At 45.1% G+C, this 25,206-nt stretch overlaps 2 protein-coding genes and 1 long non-coding RNA gene across 6 annotated transcripts; 1 reads left to right on the top strand and 2 right to left on the bottom strand.

Annotated features, from left to right (window-relative positions):
* Positions 1-211: 211 nt before the first annotated feature.
* On the bottom strand, positions 212-3,722 carry LOC117757014 (NLR family CARD domain-containing protein 3-like). Its single transcript, XM_034577728.1, has 5 exons — positions 1,817-3,722; positions 1,555-1,728; positions 1,181-1,354; positions 1,036-1,082; positions 212-846 (listed from the first exon to the last, which is right to left on the bottom strand). The coding sequence occupies exons 1-5, from the start codon at positions 3,586-3,588 to the stop codon at positions 263-265; spliced, it is 2,751 nt and encodes a 916-aa protein (XP_034433619.1). The 5' UTR covers positions 3,589-3,722; the 3' UTR covers positions 212-262.
* Positions 3,723-5,026: 1,304 nt separating this feature from the next.
* On the bottom strand, positions 5,027-5,628 carry LOC117757069. Its single transcript, XR_004613029.1, has 2 exons — positions 5,572-5,628; positions 5,027-5,059 (listed from the first exon to the last, which is right to left on the bottom strand). It is a non-coding gene; the product is annotated as an uncharacterized LOC117757069 (long non-coding RNA).
* Positions 5,629-10,777: 5,149 nt separating this feature from the next.
* On the top strand, positions 10,778-23,901 carry cpm (carboxypeptidase M). 4 transcript variants are annotated; one of them, XR_004613021.1, is made up of 11 exons: positions 10,778-10,967; positions 12,677-12,853; positions 15,114-15,211; positions 19,130-19,302; positions 20,568-20,667; positions 21,070-21,175; positions 21,574-21,744; positions 22,066-22,218; positions 22,562-22,710; positions 22,797-23,430; positions 23,462-23,755. XR_004613021.1 is itself a non-coding variant. In XM_034577764.1 (11 exons), exons 3-11 carry the CDS (start codon positions 12,691-12,693, stop codon positions 23,064-23,066), a joined length of 1,383 nt encoding a protein of 460 aa, XP_034433655.1. In that variant the 5' UTR covers positions 10,778-10,967; positions 12,266-12,343; positions 12,677-12,690; the 3' UTR covers positions 23,067-23,901. The 4 variants fall into 4 exon arrangements, 3 of the variants coding, with proteins under 3 accessions (XP_034433655.1, XP_034433653.1, XP_034433656.1); XM_034577764.1 differs by adding an exon at positions 12,266-12,343 and having other exon boundaries at positions 22,797-23,901; XM_034577762.1 differs by having other exon boundaries at positions 22,797-23,901.
* Positions 23,902-25,206: the final 1,305 nt, after the last annotated feature.

The raw sequence follows: 25,206 nt of genomic DNA, 5'->3' as shown, positions 1-25,206 counted from the left end.
CGGTGCTGCCGGCAATTCATTGGATTTATTCAATTCATTTAAATTCTTGTTCACGATACGAACATCGAGTTCTTAATGTCAACGACTGCAGGTCACATGACCTTAAGTGAATTTAACAGGACGGTCTGAGGAATCTGTGTTTTCTGTGTTGGACTTTTCTTTGTTCCACACTTTGTCTTGAAACCTGACGTGAACATGACGCCCTCGGTCGGCTCACTGTGAACAGATCTGCACGGGGTGAACCCGGCGTGTCAGCGCTCCCTCAGCAGTGAGAGAAGTCGATGACGTCTTCCATCTCACACAAAGACACCGATGACCCAAAGTTCGTAAATCGATGCCTGAACCCAAACCCGAATGCGGGGTACAGAGGCTCCCTGAACGTGGACTTGAACGTGTGGAGATGGATCAGTGCCACAGAGGTCACTTTGTAGAAGGACAGAATGCCGGCCTGAAAGTCCAGGAAGACCGCCACTCTGTCCGAGGCCGGAGAGAACCGAGGCCGAAGGTCTGTAGCCTCGTCTTCGTGCTGGACAGAGTAGCCACCGTTACTGTGACACAGCAGCATCCAGGAGTGATGGTTCAAACCAAGACAGCTGTCGGCCCCCTCTCCTTTCCGTATGATTCCTTTGTACGTCACTGCAATGTAAACCGGGCCTTTCCACTTGACCTCCCAGTAACAGCGACCAGTCAGTCCAGTGCTGCCCAGCACCTGCAGCCAGCAGTCGAATCTCTCCGGGTGGGGACGGTACGGCTGCTTCTCTCTTACGGTGGTCGCCGTCCTGCAGTTGTCGGAGAGCTCGAGGTTTTCCTGCGCCGTGTTCTCATCCAGGACGAGTTCACAGACGTCTGACGGACAAGACGAGAAACAGTTAACCCTAACATCTAATTCCTGACTGACAGACGTCTTTTTGAGTGACGGGTGCTTTGTAGCTTTGAGTGTAATTTTTCAGGAGCTTCCACTTTTCAAAGCTTTATTTTGAATAAGTATTGTAAAAAATAACACGTAAAGGTTTAATCCGTTGACGGTAAACTTACATTTCTTGAAACCGTGCATCAGTCTTTGCTCTCCACAATAGTCGAGGCTACAGGAAGAAACAAAGTCATAATCAGCCGTCGGTACCTTTTCAGTGAGGAATCGTCCGGTTCTGTTCAGTGAGTGTTTGTCGCTGTGAGTTCATACCTGAGAGTTTCCAGTGGACAGTTTGGATCCTTCAGGAGAGTGGTCAGCACTTTCACTCCCCAGTCTCCTGGATGATTGAAGCTCAGGTCCAACTCTTTCAGGCTGCAGTGGCTGCTCCTCAGGGCCGAGGCCAGGGAGGCGCAGCCCTGCTCAGAGACCATACAGCCTGACAGCCTGCAGACACACACACACACACACACACACACACACGCACACACACACACACACACGTATATTGAAACAGATTTCTCATATGAACTCCGGATAATGTCTTGAGGATCAGGTCCAGAAGTTGTCCGCAGTTGCCCTTAACCTTCAGCGGAGGTCAACCAGCTTGTGACGGTCATCAGATGATGAAATGAACGAATCCTTACCTGAGACTCTGCAGGACACAGTTTGGACTCTCCAGTCCAACACAAAGACGCTTGACTCCTGAATCCTGCAGGTTGTTGTCACTCAGGTCCAGCTCCCTCAGCTTAGACGACTGGGAGCTGAGAACCGAACCCAGAGCTTCACAGATGTTGTCCGATAGATTGCAGCCACTCAGCCTGAGAAGGTATTGGTCAGATAAAACTGATTAAATAAACAGATAAAATCCCATTTTGATGCAGTTGAGGATTGTAGTTTTCTACTTACAGCGATTTGTTGGAGGCCTTGACCACTGGTATCAGCCTGAGGAGACCCTCCTCTGAAGGACAGTATTTCTTCAAGTCAAACACCTCCAGCGTGTCTTCAGATGACAGGAGGATGAAGACCAGTGCTGACCAGTGGGCAGGAGAAAGACTGCTTGCAGACAAACTTCCTGAACTCAGGTTCTGCTGGATCTCCTTCACCAAGGAATCGTCTCTCAGCTCATTAAGACAGTGGAATAGATTGATGCTCCTCTCTGGGGATGTATTGTCCCTTATCCTCTTCTTGATGGACTGGATCGTGGGTTGATGGTTGGTCTGAGGGAACCCTTTGGACGTATTCAACAGCCACTTTAGAAGATCCTGATTGGTCTGCAGGGAAAGGCCCAGGAGGAAGCGCAGGAACAAGTCCAGCTGCCCATTTGAACTCAGCGCTTTCTGAATTGCAATCTCGTGGACCTCTGTTATGGGTTTTCTCCTGCATAGCGTACCCAGATCTTCCAGTTTCAGCTTCTTCTCCGACAGTACGTTCTTGTTGTCGTTAATGAGTGACATCACAACATGCAGGGCAGCCAGATACTCCTGAAGGGTCAAATGGACAAAGCGGTACATCTTCCCCTTATCGTTGTCCTTCCACTTGCGCACCTCTTTAAAGACCTCCGTGAACACTCCAGCGTTCCGTGACACTTTGCGTAAATTAATGCCGCTGTCTTTCAGATCTGTCTCGTAGAAGAGGTTGCCCTTCTCCAAACGGTCGAATGCTAGTTTCGCTAAGGACTTGATGTACCTGATGCTCTGTTTTATGCCACATCTCTCTCCTGTCAGCGTGATTTGATACATCAGGAATTCTGTGTACATCTCTGTCAACGTTGTGGGCAGATCTATGTTCGCTTTGCTTTTCAAAACATCCTGCAGAACTGTCGAAGTGATCCAGCAGAAAACTGGGATGTGACACATGATGAACAGGCTTCGTGACGCCTTGATGTGGGCGATGATTCTGCCGCCTTGTTCCTTATCGGGGAATTTCTTCTTGAAGTACTCCTCCCTCTGTGGGTCAGTGAATCCTCTCACCACTGTCATTCTTTTGATAAAATCCCGATGGATCTGACTGGCGGCTGCAGGTCGTGTGGTTATCCACACCCGGGCAGAGGGAAGCAGGTTCCCACTGATCAGGGCAGTTAGCAGAACCTCCACTGAGGTCGACTGCGTCACATCAAAATCAACCGGCAGAGGTTCACGACGCGTCAAATCCATCTGAAGGCGGCTTTCATCCAATCCGTCCAACACAAACAGAAGTTTGTATTGACTGTTGTTAAAGTCGCAGCTTCCTGACGCCTGTAGTTTAGCAAAGATAACGTTCAGATCCTCGTCGGTGATGGCTTTGGTTTCCCAGATACTTCGATGAATTAGCTCTGCCAGGCTGAACCTTTTCCCCTTCAGTAGATTCAGTTCGCTGAAGCTAAAGGGGAATATCAGATGCACATCTTGATTTTTCCTTCCCTCGGCCCAGTCCAACACAAACTTTTTCACGAGGAATGTTTTGCCAATTCCTGCAACTCCAGTCGTCAGCACTGTTCTTAAGGGTTTACCAATAGGACTCTTGAATATGTCACTGGGGCCAATGGGTTTCACTGCTGCCGTCCTGGAGTGCCTGATCAGCATGATCTCATGCTGTTCATCGATGTGCATTTCCCCCCCGTCTGTGATGTACAGCTCTATGAAGATGTCCTCCAGGCACTGCTCTTCTGTCATCTCGGCCATACCCTCTTGAACACACATGAACCTGCTCTGGAAAAACGTCTGTATCGTGCGTTGAAACTGTTTGATCGGTTTTTCTAGAGGCTGAAGCTCGTGTATCTCCACATCTGCAAGAAAACAAAATGACCAAATTACCTGAAGTCACCAGACCGATGGTTGTGAGACACTTTAAATCCAGTTTCCTCACATTTCAAATAAATAAGAAAAATGAAAGGTAAGAAAGACCTTGTAAGCCCAGTCAGTGCCGTCACCAGATGAATTTCACTAGCCAGACATTTGCTACTATAATAACAATAACTTCCTGGATGGGGGGGTCTGATCCCAGCCTGTAATGCCAGATCTGACCCCAGTTCTATCAGCACAGGCCCTGTGAGCGTGACCACTAGTTTGACCACGGAGGGTTTGACTGGACCCACTGATCCAGATCCATGAAGCTCAGACTCATGGATCTGTCACGTGTCACCTTAGTTGTGTCTCTTTTTACTCTCACTCCTTGCTATGACCTAGTCTGGATCCAATACTTGGACCCACCGGGCTTCATGTGGCATCCGACAGTCAACTGGATTACAAACGGACATAATCCGACTTCTAAGAAAGATCCGCAGAAACATTTTTCCTCTGCTCGTCATGTTGGCCTCACAAAGAACATCTTTACCTTCAGGTCTGCTGCTGCCGGCTGGAGGGCGAGGAAGAGGAGCAGCCGGCGGGGGAATCGAGGAAGCTCCTGTGTCTTATTCCAAAAAAACAAGATGCCTTTTTTTTACAATTTACATTTATTATACCAAGATTTAGTGTTTTGAAGAATATCTCTTTGTCTTACCTTTTAGTTCTGAGCGTCTGGCTGACAGATGCTGGGCCTGTTCATTCATGCTTATCATTCTCAAAACCGTCTCGGCCACCTCCACGACGTGATGGGTGTATTTCTGCACCATCAACGTCACGGTTTCCAGCCGGTCCGCCTTCTCCAGCTTGGACCACGGGATCGGGGTGAAGCCGCTGTGGATCTCCGGCAGCTGCAGGTGCCACCTGAAGGCCTTAAACTGTTTACGTCCCAGCATCTCCAGGGTTTCCAAGAGCAGTTCCTCAACCGTCACCATCGCTGCTTCCTGATTGGATCAGACAATCGTTTCCACTTTTCTAACGGGTTCCATACAGAGTCGTGTCTTCTAAGTCTTAGAAAAACCAGCGTTTATCTCCAATAGTGCTTTTGTTCAATTTTGAATTCAACACGTCCTTGTGGGGATTTGATTTGTGCTCCATCCATGTGATTTCTCTGCAGAGTCACAGGAACATTACAGTGTTGAGCAGGAGCTGAATGATGATTGGTTGATAGTCACTCTCATTGTGACGTGTTGCCTTCAAACAGGTTCTGTATCACTGGTCCTGTCTGTGATGTGTGAGTGGTGCCGTGTTACCAGGTGGCTTCAGGTGTGATCGTCTCAAATCTCGATCTTTATTCCCTCTTCATCTCAACAGGAACTTCAGGAAGCTCCTAAAAAAAAAAAAATAATCTACTTCAACTTAATTGTCACTATTATGGAAAATCCAAGGTGGGAAGTAACAAAGTACAAATACTTAGTAACATCAAGACAGATTTCCACCTAGATGGACAATAACAGGAGATTCCTTGTTATCTCTCAGTGCAGATCGTACATTCCTGAAGTCACAGCGTAAAAGACGTATCAAGACGAGAGAGACGAGAGAGAGAGTAAAGTAATTGTGTGTGGTGTCTCAACTTTGTTACTATGGTTACCGGTTATTTAAAGGTCAGAGAAAATCACTTATTCTAATATTGAAAATACAGTTTGTTTTCCTGTCGGTTCTTTAATGAGGTCAAACTGTTGTTTGCCAGCTCCCGTCAGCCAATTAGAATCATTTCTGTTGTCGTGATATAATCTAACTTTGACAAATAGTGAGGAGTTCACAAGACTCGTTTTAAAAAGTGAAACCAACATTCTTAAAAATATGTAAATAACAATATTAAATAAAGTTAAAGTCACTTACTGAAGTTTCTGTTTTCCCAGGTGAAACTGAGTTTCTGTCTCCAGCAGCTCGAGTGGAGTCTTGTAACAGTGTTATCAGCGTTTGTGAAAACCAGTGCATCACTGTCGGTAAGAGTCGGGGCAAAGTCCTCAGAGCAACTTTGAACTGAAACTATATGACATCAACGCCCAGGTGGGAAATTCCTAATGAGTTATATACCAGGGAGCAGCTTGTTTACTTCGATGTAAAGTTTTCAATATCTATCAGATACTTCATCGTTTTCTCTACAGGACTGAAACTAGGCTGAAGGTTTCCTCCCTCAGACGTCTTCATCGTGCACTGAACCTCATCCCGACCCTTTTCACCAGCTCTTCTCTTACTTCAGACTTTACAGCACCACAGACTTTAGCACCTTCCACTCGGCTTGCACGGCACCTGAGCCGGACGCCTTTCTGCTCGGGCGGTGGGCCCACGCAGCTGCAGCCCCCTGCTCGGGTTGTGGATCTCTTCAGAGTCGATGTTGTTTTGATTGTTGTGTCTTTAGTTGCTTGTGTGTGTGATGTTTATCTCCCTCTGCTCCTTGTATCTGCTGATTACTGCTGACACACACACACACACGCACACAGTCATGACACTGCAATAATCATACACACTCACAGGGAGCAGGGTGTCAGATTAATAGGGGCCTCAGGCTGCAGATAAAACCTTAATCATCCATCAGCTCCGACTGCTGATATTCTCTATTAATAATCACACACACACTGCGTCTGTCATCTGTGTTTCTTCTTCTCTGAGGAAGAACCAATTTGCTCTGAACATTCCCACCGAACGCTCAGTGTCGTCCGCTGATTGGCTGAGAGACGCTGCGCAGAGCCACAAACCATCGACGTGCTGCAGGGCGTTTAAAACTACACAGTTTGTTTACTACAGCTTTATTTTAATGATGTGATTTAAATACTAAAGTGAATCTATAAAGGACAAGTTTGACATTTGGGGAAACACAGTTATTAGCGTTTGATAAGATCGATGCCACTGTGACTTGGACAGCAGCCGCTTAGCTTAGCTTAGCACAAAGACTGGAAACAAAGGGAAACATTAGCCCAACCTCGTCTGAAGGCAATAAAACTACCTGCACCTGATATCATCAATAATTAACGTTCTAATGAAACATTTTAAAACAACAATTATTCCTGAAGGTCAGTTCAGCTCTGAGGACTTTATACTTAAATTTACAGAGCAGAATATCAAACTTTATGATCTTGGTGATGTAACATATGTAATAAATAATCAACCTTATTCTCCCGACTCACTTTGACCTTTAAAACCATTTCAACATATCAAATTTCATTCTTTGTATTTTAAATCTTAAAAACTCAGAGATTTGATTTGGACCCGCAGCAGAAATCATGATTAGAGAATTAATTCTGTCTTCAAATTAAATTACTGATAATAAATTGAGCGTCGTTCACAGTTGAGTAGACGAGAGAACCAGAAAGTCTGAAGTCATGCTAGCACCCTCTACAGGCCACTTTGTTCATTACACCCCAGAGCAGCAGTGTTCAGATCCTTCACCGAGGTCAAAGTAATGAAACCACATTTCAAAACACTCCAGTGGATCGTTAGGACTCGTGAGAGCAGACGTTCTTCTCTGGATTCATTCTTCCAGCTGACGTGGAAGCTCACGAGCAGCAGAGACGTTTGAAAGATGGACGGCACAAACCAAAGAGGAGCAGAAAGCGATGCAGCGAAAAGTGAACCTGCAGAGGAGAGAGAGAGAGAGAGAGAGAGAGAGAGAGAGAGAGAGAGAGAGAGAGAGAGTAAATCTGCTTAACAGACTTTGGCTTCATGCAACTTTAATGTGAGGAGCTGCAGTGGAACCGCCGCTGACACCACAGAGAGCTGCCGGCCCGTGTGACTGACGGGAGCTGGATTCACTTTGTGTTTGTGTTTAACCTGCTGCTGGTTCCTCCTTCAGTTCCAGTGTCAGTGCAGGTTCGAGACCAACAAGTCAAACTGCATTTTACTGGAAACTGCAGTTATTTCATATTTAGACAGAGGAGTCTGCAGACATGCTGGTGGATATATTACGTTACGAGTTCGATGCTGAAACGCAGAACTTCTCATTCAACCTTTAATTTATACTCGAGACATCGTTGAGGGGTTAAAACAAAACAACAGCAAGAGGCCACATTAATAAAAAATGTCATTATTTACTTAAAGAAAAGACGGTTTGTATTTTTACATTTAAGTCGTGACATATAATCAATTCAGTTCCAAAATGAAATTTAAACGAGGTCCGATTGTCTAGAAACAGGTTTGAAAGATGATTTCAGCCGTTGAAGTGAGATGAATGTGTTTTAAATAGTTTGTTAGTTGACATGTAAACGCTTCAGTTTCACTTCCTCACAAAACTACATCTCAAAGTCTGCACAGGCTCGATGGATTATGGTAATGTGTCAGAGGCCAGGTGCATGATGGGAGGGGAGCGTGTTGGGGGGGCTGGTTGTTAGGATATGAGGCAGATTATGGAAATGTGATGCTCCGGATTTTCAGATTTCTTCTGCCGCTCAAAGACTTAGAGTCTTATCTCAAACAGATTAACTCTATGGAGACGTGTCTCTCTTCTACCTGTCTGTCCTCCTTCTGTCTGTCTGTCTTCCACAGTGTCTCTCACTCCGTCTCTCTCGCTCTGGTTGGGTCCGTGCCCCATCTCAATAAAAACCTCTTCAAGGCTTCTCTTGAACCAAGACCGAGACCGATTATTTTCATAAACTCCACTAATTTCTGTCTCAAAGTTTTCAGGTGAATGGAAGATTTTCTTTCTTCAGCGTTTCGGCCTCAGAGAAAACGGGTGAATCAGCGTAGTCGTGTTTTACAAAATGAGATTTCAGTTACTGGGAGACAGACGAGTGTCTCAGTGATGTTGTACCTGTCCATCTCCCCTGCAGCTTCATTAACTTCCTGTTTCTGAGCCTCGCCTCTCATCTCCTTGACCGTGTCTTCTTAAATGAGCTGTCAATCAGCCGGCCGCCCGCCCCCCCCCCCCCCGAGGCACAATTACTCTGACATTATTACCTCAACGTACAAGACGGAGGATTAAAAACACTTTCTGTGCTGTCGGTTCACTTTAATGCTGAAGACGCAGAAGACTCCGCCTGACGCAGAGCGAGGGAATCGGCAGAATACTGATTCAACGTGGATACGACTGAGAGACGAAGAAAGACAGTTCGTCTTCACATGTTTCCACTGATGCTGAGTGTCGTCGTAGTTCAGATACAAAACTGTCGTGTCCTGTAGTTTCATACCAACAAAATATGATAGATGTGCACCAACAAATGCCAAACGGAGACTTTCATCTTCTTCAACCCCTTCAAGGACTCTGCCAACGTCCTCAAGGACAGTTCTACCCCTCGGTCCTCTTAAAGGACAACCCCCCCCCCCCCCTTCTTCAAACACTTCCTTTCTCTGACAAACTAGTCAAAGACTCCTCTTGCCTCCTCAAACTCACTTCCTGGATCAAGGCCTCCTGCCGCCTCCCTTTAGAACCCAACCCGTTCTGGTGACCTCGCTTCAAGGACCCTTAAACTTCTTGAAAGACCCCACATCCTTCTTAGAGACGGCTACAGCCTCCTCGAGGACTTCAACAATCCCTCTTAGGTCCCTCGAGCTTCTGCATGGAGCCTACAACCTCTTCAATGACACAATGTTTTAATGACCTCCGAGGACTGAGATGTCCTCTGTGAGGCCCCAGACGTCCTCGTGGACTCCTACGACGTCTTTAAGGACATTAAATTCACCTCTGAATCATTTTCTGTGTCCATTCATTTTACTCAAAGACCCAGAACCTCCTCAAGGACACTATTTATTTACTGGTCTATTTACTACCAGTCCTCTACATCTATTGTTACTACATAGACGTGAATATTTCAGATATAATATCATTTTCTTTTGGGTTGTGAGGATATTTGACGTGTTGTAGTTTAAAGCTGCAGCCAGCAGATGGCGCCAAAATGCTATCACAGCAACCTGGATTATTTCTGTAGAATCACTTTATTTCTCTTTTCGTTCTTATTCTTACAAAAATAAATGAACCACAAATCTTACATTTGCCATTTGAAGTGAAATACAGAATGAGAATAAAGCGACTTACACTTTACTGTTGGATGAAAGAAGTTTCATTAACAATGATTGTAATACTATAAATGTAATTAATAAATGTAATTAATAAATGTAATTAATAAATGTAACTCTATTTGTCAGTGTTCTTTTATACTGAGCGCCAAACTACTGATTATAACTGTACTTTTTTTAATAATAAGATGAAGACTGAATTAAATTTAAACTGATTTTAAATTCCAACTTAAAACAGTTAATTTACAACAACCTCCTGAGGGACAGTTTCTCGAGACCCTCACTTTGTCCGTGTCGTCTACGACTTCTCCCCAACGACCTGTTCTGGGTCTCTAACTTCCTAAAGGAGAGAAACACTCATAGTTCAACCTCCTCCAGGACTTTCCTTCTCTTCAAGGACCCTAAACCTCAGTATTCTACAACCTCCTCGAAGATTCCTTCAACATCTTCAACGACCATAACAATCGTGAAGTCCCACGTTCTCTCTGAGGACCACAGACTTCACTCTGCGTAGGGACACATACAAGCACCACAAGGTCGTCTCCAGCATCAAGGACCCTTCAAACCTCTTCAACGTTCCTCCTCAAGGACCAAACATCTCTCCTACAAGGTCTGCAACCTTTTCAACCTCCTCCACCTCCTCCACCTCCTCCACCTCCTCCTTCACCTCCCTTACCAACTCTGGAAGGACAAAGTTATAATTGTTCCTTTTAAAAGTTCCAAATTGAAGGAGAAGGTTAGCGTCCATTTTGGTTTTTACTCTTTACTTCACCTGTAAGAAATTCTACATCTTTCACGAACATGTTTACTTCAAATTTAAATCATTTCTGTTACTGGTGAACAAATATTAGAAGTTTGATGTGAAGGAGGTAAAACACACACACACACACACACACACACACACACACACACTCACACACACGCTGTAAGCTCCGCCCCTCACAGACCGGCAGAGCCGATGATGTAAAACTAACATTCATTGAAAGAAGCGACACGGACTCGTCCGCCGCTGCTGTTCGGTTCTGTTCGGATCTGTTCGGTTCGGTTCTGTTCTGTTCGGTTCTGTTCGGTTCTGTTCGGTTGTTCGGATCTGTTCGGTTCTGTTCGGTTGTTCGGATCTGTTCGGTTCGGTTCGGTTCTATTCGGTTCTGTTCGGATCCTCCTCGTCGACCCACCGACCGGCACCGGACAGACGTGTGACGGTTGATATCGGTCAGAAACTGATCGAATCGATCGATCAGCTGCTTCAGGAACATTCATCTATGATAAGATGTCACGTGCTGAAGGTGAGACACACTGATAACTTTATAATATTGTTATATATTAATATGATGTAAGTGGTGTTAGATTTAATGACCTGTTGTTTCCTGCAGCATCTATAACATTAACATTCCTTTGCTGGGTTTATCTGTTTTATTATATTTATATATTATTCAACTCGTTTATTTTAACAAACTGAACTCGGAGAATAAAACCACCCTCACAAAATAAATCATTGAAAGCAGTTTAGTTCTGTGAATAACTAACTGTTCTCTAGAAGAAGAAGGAACACTGACGTTAAAGATTAACTAGAAGAAACTAAAAATTATTTTTTCCATCCGATGCTTTGTAAAACAGTGGGAAATAACTTTTATTATATAACAATTACCTGTAAAAAAACTAAATAAACCAAAGCTTAGTCATGGAAACACTAGAGATTGTGTATTAGCTCTTTATCTAAATGTGTAGTTACCGTTTACACCGTGTAAATGCAAGATAGATAAAAGGTTGATTATGTTTCCAGTACATTAAGATAATGTCTCTTATGTTTGTTCAACTTTTATAATGTCTATATTTATACATTGACTCATTTCTAGATCTAAAGTAAAGTTTTCAGGAGACGTAGTAAGATGCACAAAATTGATTAAATCAGCTCAAACACAGTGAAACTAAAAGCAGCAGCTTAAGTTCACAGAAACCCGGAGGAGAGTTTTTCTCAGTTTGAACAGAAACACGTCCTCGGCTCCTCGGCTCCTCGGCTCCTCGGACGGTGACGAGTTAGATAAAGTCAACGAACCCTGTGAGAAGATTCCTCGAGGGATCTTCAGACAAACGGCTGCACACACCTGTAATTACTGTCTCACACGACACCGCTGGCATTCCTGAACAGAGGCTGAGCGGCAGGAGGAGGCCAAGGGTTCATTCATCATCATCATCATCATCATCATCATCATCATCATCATAATGCAAACAGGACGTCTTTATACCCGAGAGTCTGGAAACTCACTTATTCAAAATACTGCAGATTAATGTTTGACAGAATAGGTTCCTGTGGAGTAATTTGCTAAAACCTATTTTCTCTGTAAATTTTTACATTATTTTCCAAAATTTTAAACTTGGAACCTTAAAACTAATTATTTTCCTATAATAGTTGAATAATTTTAGGAAAAATATGTCATAGTTACGAGATGTGGAAACGAATGATCCGACAAACTAATCAAAACATCCTTCAAATAAATTGGGTTATAATTGTTACAAAAAATGTCATGTTGAATATCTATATATTTTTCGGCAGTAATAGGAAATTCTGTGTTCCTGGTTGTAGATGCATGAACGTTGCTTCCATCTAACATTTGATGTCATTAGATAATTCTGTAAATCCTGATAATCTGTCTTTTGGAAGGTGAAGCAGTTTGTCGTCAGCGTGGAGTCACTTTACTGATCACAACTTTCATTTTAGTTCAGTATCTGTATTAATGCTGGAAATGAAACCAGTAGAAGAAACTGGTCCAGCAGTGTTTTGATTTTAAGAAATAGTTCTTTCCTTTAACTCGTGAAACCTCAGAAAAGAGTAAAACCTTTGTTGGGATATTTGGTTTCCCAGTTAAAAAATGACGAAATGAGCAACAATCAGATTTATTTCTATCTTTAGTTTTCCTTCCCACATTAACCTGACGAACATTCAGCTCTTATTCTTGTCGTTTTTTTTCACACTCTCTGTTTTCTCCTCCTACAGGTCACACTGCGGTGATGTCATCACTCCTCTTCCTCCTGCCCTTCCTCACCCTCTCCCCCACCTCGTCGCTGGAGTTCCGTTACCACAACAACCGTGAGATCGAGCAGTACCTCCAACAGATCGGCACCGCCAACCCCGACATCACGCACATGTACAGCATCGGCCGGTCCGTCAGAGGTGCTGCTAACGATCACTTCATTCCTTTATTATTACTAATCAATAATCAATAATGTGTAGTTTCCTCCGTTCCACAACATGAACCACATTTTTATTATTGTAACCATGACGACAAACATCCCGGAGTCATAAGGAGTTATTTATTTTAATCTAAACCCTGATTCGTGAACCTGACCTCGTAGTTTGTGTCCTCACACGAAACCAAACCAGGTCTGTTTCGAACACTTTGACATTCTAACCAAACAACCAAGGTCATGTTCACCGGCTACAACCGGTTTAGGACGATTTCTGGAAGTGTCCGGAATTCAGTGTTTCTGGAATTCCTACAGACGATGTTTCACCTTCTGTGGCCGTTTCCAGAAATATCGTCCTGACACGTTGTGTAGTTGGTGTTTGTGAAGCAGCAGCAGCAGGTTGTCGGGTCCGACTCGTTCACACCAACAGGAACATGTGGGAACATCCAGGCGAGGGGCGGAGCCTGTAGAGCAGCAGGGGCGGAGCCTGTAGAGCAGCAGGGGGCCGGACATGACGTATAAACTCTGCTGTGGAAAGATCAGTGTTGTTGTTTACAGCTCATCCACACCGGCGTCGGCCCTCATCACCAAAAGATCTGGAACCTCCTCGTGTTTCCAAGTTGACGTCTTCGTCTTCTACGTGTACGGCTCCTCTTCTTCATCAGGAGGTGTTTGTGTTCTTCCAGTTTCACGTCCGTCACGCGTTAGAAACCTCATCAACACGTCCACTCGCTCTCTGGGAAGCTTCCTGCTGGGATCAGTAACCATGTGACTCACACACTGACGACAACGTTGTGATTTGCAACACAAATGGTTTTCGTCCTGCACATTTAAATTAAACATATAGAGAGAGGCAGGTTCATTTACATACACACACACACACACACACACACACACACACACACACACACACACACACACACACACACACACACACACACACACACACACACACACACACACACACACAGATGATGGCTGACTGTATCAGGTGTCAGTCACTATAGCAACCATCACAGTGGCTGAGTGTGTGTCTGTTGGTGTTGGGATCATATAACAGGACCACAAACCGAGGTTAATTTAATCTGGGACGACTTAATCTGGCTAATCACACACACACACACACACACACACACACACACACACACACACACACACACACACACACACACACACACACACACACACACACAGGTTGGACGCAGGCCAGCTGGTGTCCTAGATTAGCTCAGATTATCTCTGTGTGTGTGTGTGTGTGTGTGTGTGTGTGTGTGTGTGTTACCTCGTCTGTCTGCTGCCAGTTTTTCTCTCATGTTTCCCTGATGACTCTTTCACATATTTTACGATAGTTACAGGTCTGTGTGTGTGTGTGTGTGTGTGTGTGTGTGTGTGTGTGTGTGTGTGTGTGTGTGTGTGTGTGTCTGTCTGTCTGTGTGTGTGTGTGTGTGTCTGTCTGTGTGTGTGTGTGTGTGTGTCTGTCTGTGTGTGTGTGTGTCTCAGACGTGCTGAGGCCTGCAGTCCTTCATTCATCTGCTGCTCTGACACATTTGCCTGAGTGTTACGTTCATGCACGGAAACTATTCCTTCTCTGAAAAAAATCAACACCAAACAAATCGTAAACTGTAAAATCTGTCATCGGTTGTTTCCTGCAAACTTTTAATTATCACACTCGAGTGTGCGAAAGTGATTTTAAACCCCGGGGGGGTTGATTCATCTCTTTACCTGCCTGACGGTCCCCAGTAGCACCAACACACAGGTTTCATTCCAATCTAAACCTGTAAACCTATAAGAAGTCGGGAACACACACACACACACACACACACACACACACACACACACACACACACACACACACACACACACACACACACACACACACACACACACACAGAGGGTTGTGATGATGCTGTTGCTAAGTGACCTCCATCATCAGGTCAAAGTTTTAATTGTTTTTGTGCTTTAAAAAACCTGCAGAACTCATAACGCGCTCACGTCATAAACATCCTGTTGTGAAGCTTTAGCTCTGAGGTTGGATTCTTCAGGTTCAATTTAGTGTCGTACAGAGTCTCAGCATGAAAGAAGATTTTCCTCAGGAGAAACAAACCAGATGTACAAAGTCTAACATGTAACATGTGACATGTGACCTGTGACATGTGACCTGTGACATGTAACATGTAACATGTGACCTGTGACCTGTGACATGTGACCTGTGTGAGCGTTGACACTGAGTTCACTCTGTCTCTCAGGTCAGCAGCTGTGGGTGTTGGTTCTGGGTCTAAGTCCTCGGAGTCACACCCTCGGGATCCCAGAGTTCAAATATGTGGCCAACATGCATGGAAACGAGGTGAGACACACACACACACACACACACACACACACACACACACACACACACACACACACACACACACACACACACACACACACACACACACACACGCCCCTCCCTGTCGACAGGAAGCAGGAATAAAAAGAGACTAAAGAGATCAACAAAAGCCATTGAAAGTCAGACTCCACTTTTGTATTCAGACGACAGACTGTGAGTGTGTGTGTGTGTGCGTGTGTGTGTGTGTGTTTCTCTGAGTGTGTGTGTGTGTGTGTGTTTCTCTGACTGTGTGTGTGTGTGTGTTTCTCTGAGTGTGTGTGTCTGTGAGTGTGTGTGTGTGTGTTTCTCTGAGTGTGTGTGTGTGTGTGTTTCTCTGACTGTGTGTGTGTGTGTGTGTTTCTCTGAGTGTGTGTGTCTGTGAGTGTGTGTGTTTCTCTGAGTGTGTGTGTCTGTGAGTGTGTGTGTTTATCTGAGTGTGTGTGTCTGTGAGTGTGTGTGTGTCTCTGTGTGTTATCCTGATGGAAACGGACAGTGCGCTGAGTCAACATTAGAAAACAAATGTATTGATTCATGAATTCCGCAGAGAAGCAAACGACTTACAGAACATTAGACCTCAAACTCAGGTGAACTTCTCCTGTTGGTTTTAGTTCAAATTCAATCACAGCAAGTGAACAACTTATTATATTTAACAGTCTTCTACGTGTGCGGCTCCTCTTCTTCATCCTGAGATCTTTGTGTTCTTCCAGTTTCACGTCCGTCACGTGTTAGAAACCTCGTCAACACATCCTCTCGCTCTCTGGGAAGCTTCCACACATTGTCCTGCTGCTTCCTCACGTGGACTCACTCTGACATGTTACCGGGAGGCTGCAGGAGAAGATCCAGAAAACGTTGAGCAGAGTTGAGCAGCTTGTGAGTTTGTGCCACTGATGTTTGGTGTCAGATCCCTGAAGTCGTCACTTCCTGTATCTCTGAGGAAGACGGATGATGATTCAGATCCCGACACCAGCTTCGTTAATGTTGTGACTTTGTGTGTGAACAGAAGCTCGGAGCAGATTCTCCAAGAGGGAGGAGAGAGTTATCATGGTGGGAGAAACAAATAGAAACTTTAAAACCGTCACCGTCAATAGTTCAATCAAATCACAGCCATAGATTCATAATTCAGAAACTTTATAATCAAATCTTTTCGATGAAACTAAACTTTAGGTAGAAATCAAAGTTAAGAGCAGTGTCAGGGAAACTCCGAGACCTCCGACCAGCATCTGGTTGCCACGGTTACAGGCAACGGCTGATCGCACTGCGTGTGTGTGTGTGTGTGTGTGTGTGTGTGTGTGTGTGTGTGTGTGTGTGTGTGTGTGTGTGTGTGTGTGTGTGTGTGTGTGTGTGAAAGTCAGTGGAAATGTCCTTAAATAGACAAGTCACGCCTGGACACACACACACAGACACACACAGTCAGCAAACACAGTCAGCGGAGTGTGTCGGTTCAGAGGAAAACTTCCAGAAAGAGGCCTTTTCACTGCGGCCACACACACACACACACACACACACACACACACACACACACACACACACACACACACACACACACACACACTTCACACTTTAACAGCAGGAATGTAGCCTCGGTGGAAAAGCTGAAAAAGGTGTCGTGCAGAGATCGTTGTCTGTTGAGTGTGCTTACGTGAGCAGTTCCCACAAAATAACTTTGTGTGTGACCGGAGTTTATTTCCTGCGCCGCTGGCGAACAAACCTAACGACCTCGTTCATACCGAGACGCGTCGACAGTAACGGAGGTAGATCACATTATATTTGTATCTGTTTATTTCGGCCCCGCTTGCGCTCGCTGAAGCTGTCGTTCCCAACAAGGCCCGTTTGTGCTCGGAGAGGTTTCCTGCAGTTTGTGAGGACGGAGCGTGTGTGGACAGATTTTGAAGTAGCTCGTCTGATTTTCAGAAGGAAAAAGAGAAATGATGAAACATTAGCCAAAAGTACGAAGTCTCACACGAGCAGATGTGTCCTTTCAGCCCCAACGTGTCCCACGGTCCATTGCACTTCATTGACAAACTGTTTGTCAGAGGCAATGGCAGCAAAAAGAGAAGCGAAAAACACCAAGATAATTTATGTCTTAATGTCGGGACTCAACCGAACAGCTAGAGGGGAACATGTTAAACCAGTCTTGTTGCTCGGCGACGGCTGTAACGGTGGGACAAGCTGGTGACGCACGTGGCCCCTGATATGAGTCACAGCTCATGTCATATCTACCCTGTTGTTGTTTATATATATAAATTAGTTTTGTTGTAGTCGCTAAGTTCTAGAAACACTATGAACGAAGAGATGGTGAAAAGTATGATTTCTTTCCTCATAGCGACGTTGAGATGGAGCGAGTTGTCCTCCACCTGTCGACTCTTATCTTCTCACAGTATCTTGTTTTCTGAGAAGTGATTGTGTGTGGGTGTGTGTGTGTGTGTTGTGTGTGTTGTGTGTGTTGTTTGTGTGCGTGTGTGGCCGACAGGAAATGAGGGCGAGCCAGGTTTCCTGTATTTTCTCAAAGAAACTGTCCTCACTCTGTTAGTGTTTCATCGTGGTGACCCCCCCCCCCCCCCCCCCCCCCTCCTCCTCACCAGCCCTGCACTCACTTGTGCTAATGCACAGACACGTAAACATCACTGCACCGCTTTCATCCTGTCGTCTAAACTCCCCCCCACCCCCCCCCCCCCCCCCCCCCCCCCTGATCTCACTGTTTCCACAGGGAACTTCATTGATTCAGATTCCAAGTGAGACATGAGTCCTTTTATAAATTCACTCTCTATTGAGTTCTGTTGTCATCTGGCATCAATTAGTTTATATTCAAGTTTTATATAAGTCCATTAAGTTTCATTCATATATAATTCCCCTTTGGATTTTAACCGTCAGCTGTTTCATCGAGCTGAAGCGTGATTCTCACATTTAAAAGTGTCGGACATTTTGGTCTCACATTTATTGTTTTATTCATTTATTGACAATAATCCAAATATAAAATATCAACAGACTTTTCCCCTGAAGGTCACGAGTGCAGGAAACAAACGGGCGTTTTCTTTGAGTGACGGGAGCAGAGGGAGAAAAGGGAGAGACCGTTTAGACGAGTGATGGAGGAAAACAAAATGATGGCCGGAGGCAGAGCGAGTCCAAACGTGTGTGTCTGTGGGTCTCTGTGTGTGTGTGTGTGTGTGTGTGTCTGTCTCTGTGTGTGTGTGTGCGCGTGTACGTTTCCCACCCTTCTCTCCTTCTCCCTCCTGAGGTTTTCATTCATTCACAAAGTTTGTCTTCTTCTTTCTTCGTCTGTCTGAGGAAAACAGCGTCTGATTCATCTCTCGATTCCTCACTGACTCACGACAACATCACCTCCTCCCCCGCTCGCTCTCCCTCCCTCTCTTCAGGAGAGAACATGTAAATACAGACGAGAAACATCCTGTCACGTCAAAAAAAACTAAAAAAGATAAGAAATGAATGAATGAAACTGAGCAGCAGTGACAAGAGAGCGTCTGACAGTTGTTTTAAAGTTCCACACTTTCCACGAAAGATCCAGAATCTGAGAGCAGATGTTTCACACCAACGCAGAAGCAGCGTTAGCACGAGGAGAAGAGCTGAAGCTGGAGCGCATGAGCTCTAAATGCAGGCATCAAAACGTCTGAGTGCAAGCAGAGTGAATCTAAACACGAGCAGGACACGATTAACAGCAGCGTTTTGAGTGAGAGCTGAGTTCTGCTTTCAAACTGGAAACTGGAAATGGTCTCGGAAAAAACAAATTGTAGGGTGAAGTCTTGGAAGAGTTCAGGCTGAGTCTCCAGGAAATAACCCGACTGTGTGTGTGTGTGTGTGTGTGTGTGTGTCTGTGTGTGTGTGTCTGTGTGTGTGTGTGTGTGTGTGTGTGTCTGTGTGTGTGTGTGTGTGTGTGTGCAGGTTCTCGGCCGAGTGCTGCTGCTCCAGCTCATCGACGACCTGGTGCGTGGTTACCGCGGCAATGAATCTTGGTCGCAGCAGCTGCTGAACAGCACCCGCATCCACATCCTCCCAACGATGAACCCTGACGGCTTCGACGAGGCGGGTACACACTGCCAGTACAGCCAGGGCAGGTACACACACACACACACACACACACACACACACACACACACACACACACACACACACACACACGAGTTTCAGTGGTCAAGTGGAACAACATTTAAAAGCAGCTTCTGAAATGTAAAAATATTCTGCGAACCACAGAGACTCTGAGCTTCCTCATGACGCCACCGTCTTCTTCACTTTTTCTTTTGAACTTTAACCTCATGTTTATCTTTTAACCTGCAGTAGAAATGCTCCTCGTGTGTTTACGTTGTTAAACTAAAGATACAAATGACAACTTCAGCTCAAAGGTTATTTCAGTCAATAAACAAACTCTGAGCTGTGACATCACTCCTGTGATCTAATGAAGTTCAGTCTTATTTGATAGGAGACATCGGCCCGACTGTTTAAATGTTAGTCATCATTAATATTCTTAAAGGAAAAGAGACGGATATTAAAATGTAGATAATCTAAAATGATTTTTTCTTCATTAACCAACAGATGAGAACTTGGAAAATATGTGTTACATGTTACATGTGTACTTGTACTACTAAACCTTCGAAGAGTAGCTTTAAGGTTTTAAGGTTAGATAATACATGACGTAAATGAGTGTGTGTGTCAATCCACATGTCAAGACTTTAAATACTTTGAGACACGACACACACACACACACACACACACACACACATACGTTTTCTTGGAACAGACTCAACTATGCAACGCTCCAACGCCCACACGGTGATAAGCAGGAAAGCAGACGCACACACACACACACACACACACACACACACACACACACACACACACACACACACACACACACACACACACACACACACTATAGATCATTATCTCACACACAGATTAAAGTATAAATCTTAAGTGTCTCATTAAAAGTGTTTTGACTTTTATTAATGAACTGGAAACTCTGTGTGTGTATTTGTATTTGCTCACTTCCCATGAAAGAAAAAACAAGTCTCTGACTCACATACTGTAAATATTTGTGTGTGTGTGTGTGTGTGTGTGTGTGTGTGTGTGTGTGTGTGTGTGTGTGTGTGTGTGTGTGTGTGTGTGTGTGTGTGTGTGTGTGTGTGTGTGTGTGTATAAATTCAGACTGCAAAGTGGTTTGAGTCTCTGTATATTGTGATTTAGTTTCACTGAAATAAAACAAATTCTCTTGGCTCCGCTACAGATTAACTTCAGGCTCTAAAGTGTGAAACTCCACCAGCAGGAGGCGACGAAGAGTTTCTGTATTCGTGCAGTAAACGTTTCCGTGTCTCGTCTGTTTCAGGTTCAACCATAACGGCGTCGATCTGAACAGGAACTTCCCCGACGTCTTCGCTGGTCTCCGGCGGCAACAGCAGCCTGATGACGAGACGAGGGAGGCAGAGGTCAGAGGTCAAATTCCTCCTGACGTCAAAGTTCAGAAAAATAAATCATCTATTATTATTACCAACTTGTATTTGCTCGAGGTGGAACTGGAATTTGTGGTTTCAAAGCCTGTTTGTAAAAAGAAAATCTGAATTCACTCCATTCGTCAAACAGCTGCAGTCGTTTCCAGGCTCCACAGTAGAGAAGAGATTATTATAAATAATAATAAATAACATTATTCATAAATAATGTTCATTTGTTGTCATCAGAGATTTATTTAATAGGTTTAATATGGAAATGATTATAACCTGGTTTGTTATTTGTTATTTGTTCAAACGTATAAATAATAATATTTTGGGGTCATGTTCAGCTTCATGTCAGTTTCATATCTGTAATAAAAAAGTTTTCTGTCTGTGTCACAGGTCCGGGCTGTGATTGGCTGGTTGAAGACTGAGACTTTCGTTCTCTCTGCAAATCTTCATGGAGGAGCTCTGGTGGCCAGTTACCCCTACGACAACAGCAACGGGGGTAAACACACACACTCACACACACACTCACACACACACACACACACACACACACACACACACACACACACACACACACAAAACATCATAGATCAGACAACGGTACAAAGTTACTGTTTAAACAGGCAGGACAGGAGAAAGTGTTCGGTTTAGAGGCACTGGTGGTGGAGTCACGCTAGCTGTTTCCCTCTGTTTCCAGTCTTTATGCTAAGCTAACAGGCTACTGGTTTGTAGGCTACACACACTAAACACACACACACACACACACACAGACGATAACTCAGTGAACTATTCTAACTTTTACTCTTCACTTTATGCTGTTTGTCTGTTTATTAAAATGGACGCAGCTCCTCCAAACCAATGGGTGACGTCACGTTTCGAAATGTCTGTGTTTTCCAGGCAGCGAGCAGGTGGGCGGGGCCAGCATCGCCCCTGACGACGACGTGTTCATTAAACTGGCCAAGGTTTACTCCTACAACCACGGCTCCATGCACCGGGGAGGCGGCTGCGATGTCGGAGCATCATTCGTAGACGGCATCACCAACGGATACCTGTGGTATCCTCTGGAAGGTCACTATCTGCCACTGGGGGTGTCTCCATCCAAACTGTAACAAGTTGATGATGTTCGCCGTCGTTCAGCAGCTGGAACGACTCATTCAGTCAAAACACAGAAAAAAGCAGATGCAGTCTGGAGCTAACGTTTGTTCCTCTTAAAACCTAAGATCCAGATGTTCAGGAGGTTTTTATCAGGAGCTGAATTCTCCTCGGAGGTTCTTCTCTCCAAAACAAACAGACCTGCTGATTCAATCCAGTGAAACACAGACAAAAGCAGCGTTGAGGTAAAGTTGTGTTTCTTTGCCGTGTGGTGACGTTGTGGTTGTGTGTCGTCAGGTGGGATGCAGGACTACAACTATGTGTGGGCTCAGTGTCTGGAGCTGACTCTGGAAGTTTCCTGCTGCAAGTTTCCTCCAGTCAATGAACTTCCTGCTCTGTGGGCGGACAACAGGAAGTCGCTGCTCGCCTTCATCCAGCAGGTCCACCTGGGTCAGTACCTGTCTGTCTGTCTGTCTGTGTGTCTGTCTGTCTGTCTGTCTGTCTGTGTGTCTGTCTGTCTGTCTGTCTGCCTGTCTGTCTGTCTGCCTGTCTGCCTGTGTGTCTGTCTGTCTGTCTGTCTGTCTGTCTGTCTGTGTGTCTGTCTGTCTGTCTGTCTGTCTGTGTGTCTGTCTGTCTGTCTGTCTGCCTGTCTGTCTGTCTGCCTGTCTGCCTGTGTGTCTGTCTGTCTGCCTGTGTGTCTGTCTGTCTGTCTGTCTGTCTGTCTGTCTGTCTGTCTGTCTGTCTGTCTGTCTGTCACTCACTTCATACTCTCTGTTTGTATGTTTGTGTTCAGGGGTCAAAGGTCGTGTGTTTGACGGCTCCGGGGTGCCGGTGCAGAACGCACTTGTGGAGGTCAAAGGTCGCAAGAACACGTGTCCGTTCCGAACCGACCGACACGGAGAATACTTCAGACTTCTGCTGCCCGGAACCTACAGCTTCACAGTAAAACACACGCACACAGTGACCTCTAGTGGTAGAACTGTGCTCATTACACACTCATGTGACACTCTGGTCTCTTTGATTGACAGGTGACGTACCCGGGTCACAAGGTTCTGACGGAGACTCTTACCGTGCCGTACGGCCCCGACCTGTACTCCGCCATGACACACGACTTCCTGCTACAACGCAGCGATGCTAATTCCACCCAGGCTAACCCCACCAGGGTTCCCCCCACCGCCACGCCCACCTGTAACTACACGTTAAACCTGGAGGGAGGTGGCGCCATCACCACGCCCACATGGACGGGGCTGAGTGCGGGGCTCGTGTTTGTGGCGGCGCTCCGATCCGTGACTGACTGAAGCCGCCCGGCGCCCGGCAGAAGGTCACAGGTCGAAGCGTCCGCCTCCAGAGAAACAAACAATAAGAGCACGTCGGTCCACCAGAGGTTTTGACGCCAGGATTTGGGGTTTTCCACTCACACGCGCAGCTTTGAGCGAGGCTGGATCAAAAAGCACAGGTCACGACAGAAGGTGGCGAAGGTCGAGTCCACCGTGTCCTCACAAGTCGGTGCTGGACGCTGAGGAACAACTGGAAAAGCACACGTGTGAATTTAACAGATATCATTGGCCAAAGGACGTCACGGTGGTTCAGTGGTTAGCACCGTCCCCTCACAGCGAGAAGGTTCCGGGTTTCGACCGGTGTCTTTCTGTGTGGAGGTCCCATGTTCTCCCCGTGTCCAAGTGGACTTCTCCAGCTTCTCCCCTCAGTCCAAACACGTGCACGTTAGTATTAGCTTCATTGGAGACTCTATAACTTGTCTGTAGTGTGAATGGTTGTTTGTTTGTCGCTGTGATTCGATGATGACGTGTCCAGAACGTTTCCTGCCTCTCGACCAATGTCGGCTCCCGATGACTCTCAAAGTATTAGAAGTATAGACGATGGACAACGGCTGAATTCCATTTCGCTGCTTCAGGTTCCTGCTGGTTCCTGTGCATGAGGAAGCTGTTTCCACTCGAGGCCTTCGAGCTACAACAGCTTCCTCTGGTTCGGACTCGAAGAGGTTTTCACAGGTTTGCTTCACCGAGCACGTGTGATGCACATATTCTGCCTTTAAGCTAATTTATTCGCCTTACGTACGAAAAGAGAAACGTCCGTTTAAAATTACGTAACCGTCTTTTACTTTGGCATGTTGATAACAGTACGTCCTCTAGAGGGCAGCGAAAGAGGCAAAAGCAGCCACGTTGTAAACAGCTGTGGTCAAACTTACTCACTCACTTTAACTATTGGCTACACTGAAGCTCTCGACTCTGCGCTGCCCCCTGGTGGATGTATTGCCTCACAACGTTGAGCATTAATTAGCCTTTTCCTGACGTAGAGAAATTACCCAGCAGAGGCGAAAATAGAACAAATTCAATATTGAAGGAAAAAATTAACTAGAACTGAAACTCTGAGTGCAGCTCGGAGTCGTGTCACAGGAATAAGAAGCGTTTGGTTTATTGACTTGAAGAAGGTCACGGGAGGAAAAAGGATTTTATCTCAGCGACGACTCTTCCCCGTCGAGGCGCTAACAGCTTGTGACGGAGGTTTATTAAGGGAGGTGGAGCTCGACTGTCATTTCACATGTGAGCAGCAGAACGTCAACACCTACAGGACGCTGGTGTGTTTTCAGAGAAGGTTTAAAACCAGATGAGGACGTGAAGTCGTCAGAAACGATGCTGGTGAGCGACACACGTCTGAACTCCTCTGAGGTGCGTTTGATTTACACGTCAGCAGAGCAGCTGGTGCCTGAGTCATCAGACGAGTTCACACAGGAGTTTTCTGCTTGTTTCATCACATTCACTCCTCCGGTGGTTTCACGTCTTCAGGCTTCTTCAGGCTCTCGACACAGACGGATGCTGGGACACGGATTCATTCAAACTTCACAACTTGTGTTTCTCTGCCGCTGAAGAGACGATTCTCACTTCACCTTAAAGCACAAGAGAATATTATATTTCTCCTGTTTATTCCTGCTTTAACACCTTTTTATATATTTATAAAATCACACTAAAACTAAATTAACTTAAAATTTACATTAAAAATGTATATAACAAAAAATAATATAACAATAATACATATTTAGCTGATCTGAATAAATATCACGAAAAATAACCAGAATTTATTCGAATTTTTAAAAAACAAGTAAGATTAAAAGCAACTCAAAGGCTCCACCTGGTGGCAGAAGCTGTGCAGCACATCCAACATCAGGAAACTACTCAGTTATGAACATGTTTGTTTTACTTTGTAGTTTAAACCAACGTTACTCGAGTAAATGTTTAAAAATAGATGTTCTAAATATCAAGGTATTAATGCATGATTACAAGTGAACCTGTCAACTTGTATAAACATAAAAAAGTCCTTTACACTCTGAACTAAAGTAAGTTTATGGAACACAGAGGAGTAAACGAGAGAAGAGTCAGACGACAGATTATTAGTGAATAAGAGTCAAACTACTTATTTGAA

Source organism: Hippoglossus hippoglossus, chromosome 23 (assembly GCF_009819705.1).
Source record: "Hippoglossus hippoglossus isolate fHipHip1 chromosome 23, fHipHip1.pri, whole genome shotgun sequence".
NCBI lineage: Eukaryota > Metazoa > Chordata > Actinopteri > Pleuronectiformes > Pleuronectidae > Hippoglossus > Hippoglossus hippoglossus.
Note: the sequence above shows the minus strand (reverse complement) of the source record. Positions and strands in the feature narration are given on the sequence as shown.

Bases quoted from the DNA above. Each gene is read 5' to 3' on its own strand.
- cpm (XM_034577762.1), top strand. The intron at 12,854-15,113 runs GTGCTGCTAACG...TCTGTCTCTCAG, and splicing joins CATCGGCCGGTCCGTCAGAG to GTCAGCAGCTGTGGGTGTTG. The intron at 20,668-21,069 runs GTCAGAGGTCAA...TCTGTGTCACAG, and splicing joins ACGAGACGAGGGAGGCAGAG to GTCCGGGCTGTGATTGGCTG.
- LOC117757014 (XM_034577728.1), bottom strand. From the start codon at position 3,588: ATGTGTGTTCAAGAGGGTATGGCCGAGATGACAGAAGAGCAGTGCCTG. The intron at 1,729-1,816 runs GTAAGTAGAAAA...ATACCTTCTCAG, and splicing joins AAGGCCTCCAACAAATCGCT to GCTGAGTGGCTGCAATCTAT. The intron at 847-1,035 runs GTAAGTTTACCG...CTTGTCCGTCAG, and splicing joins GATGCACGGTTTCAAGAAAT to ACGTCTGTGAACTCGTCCTG.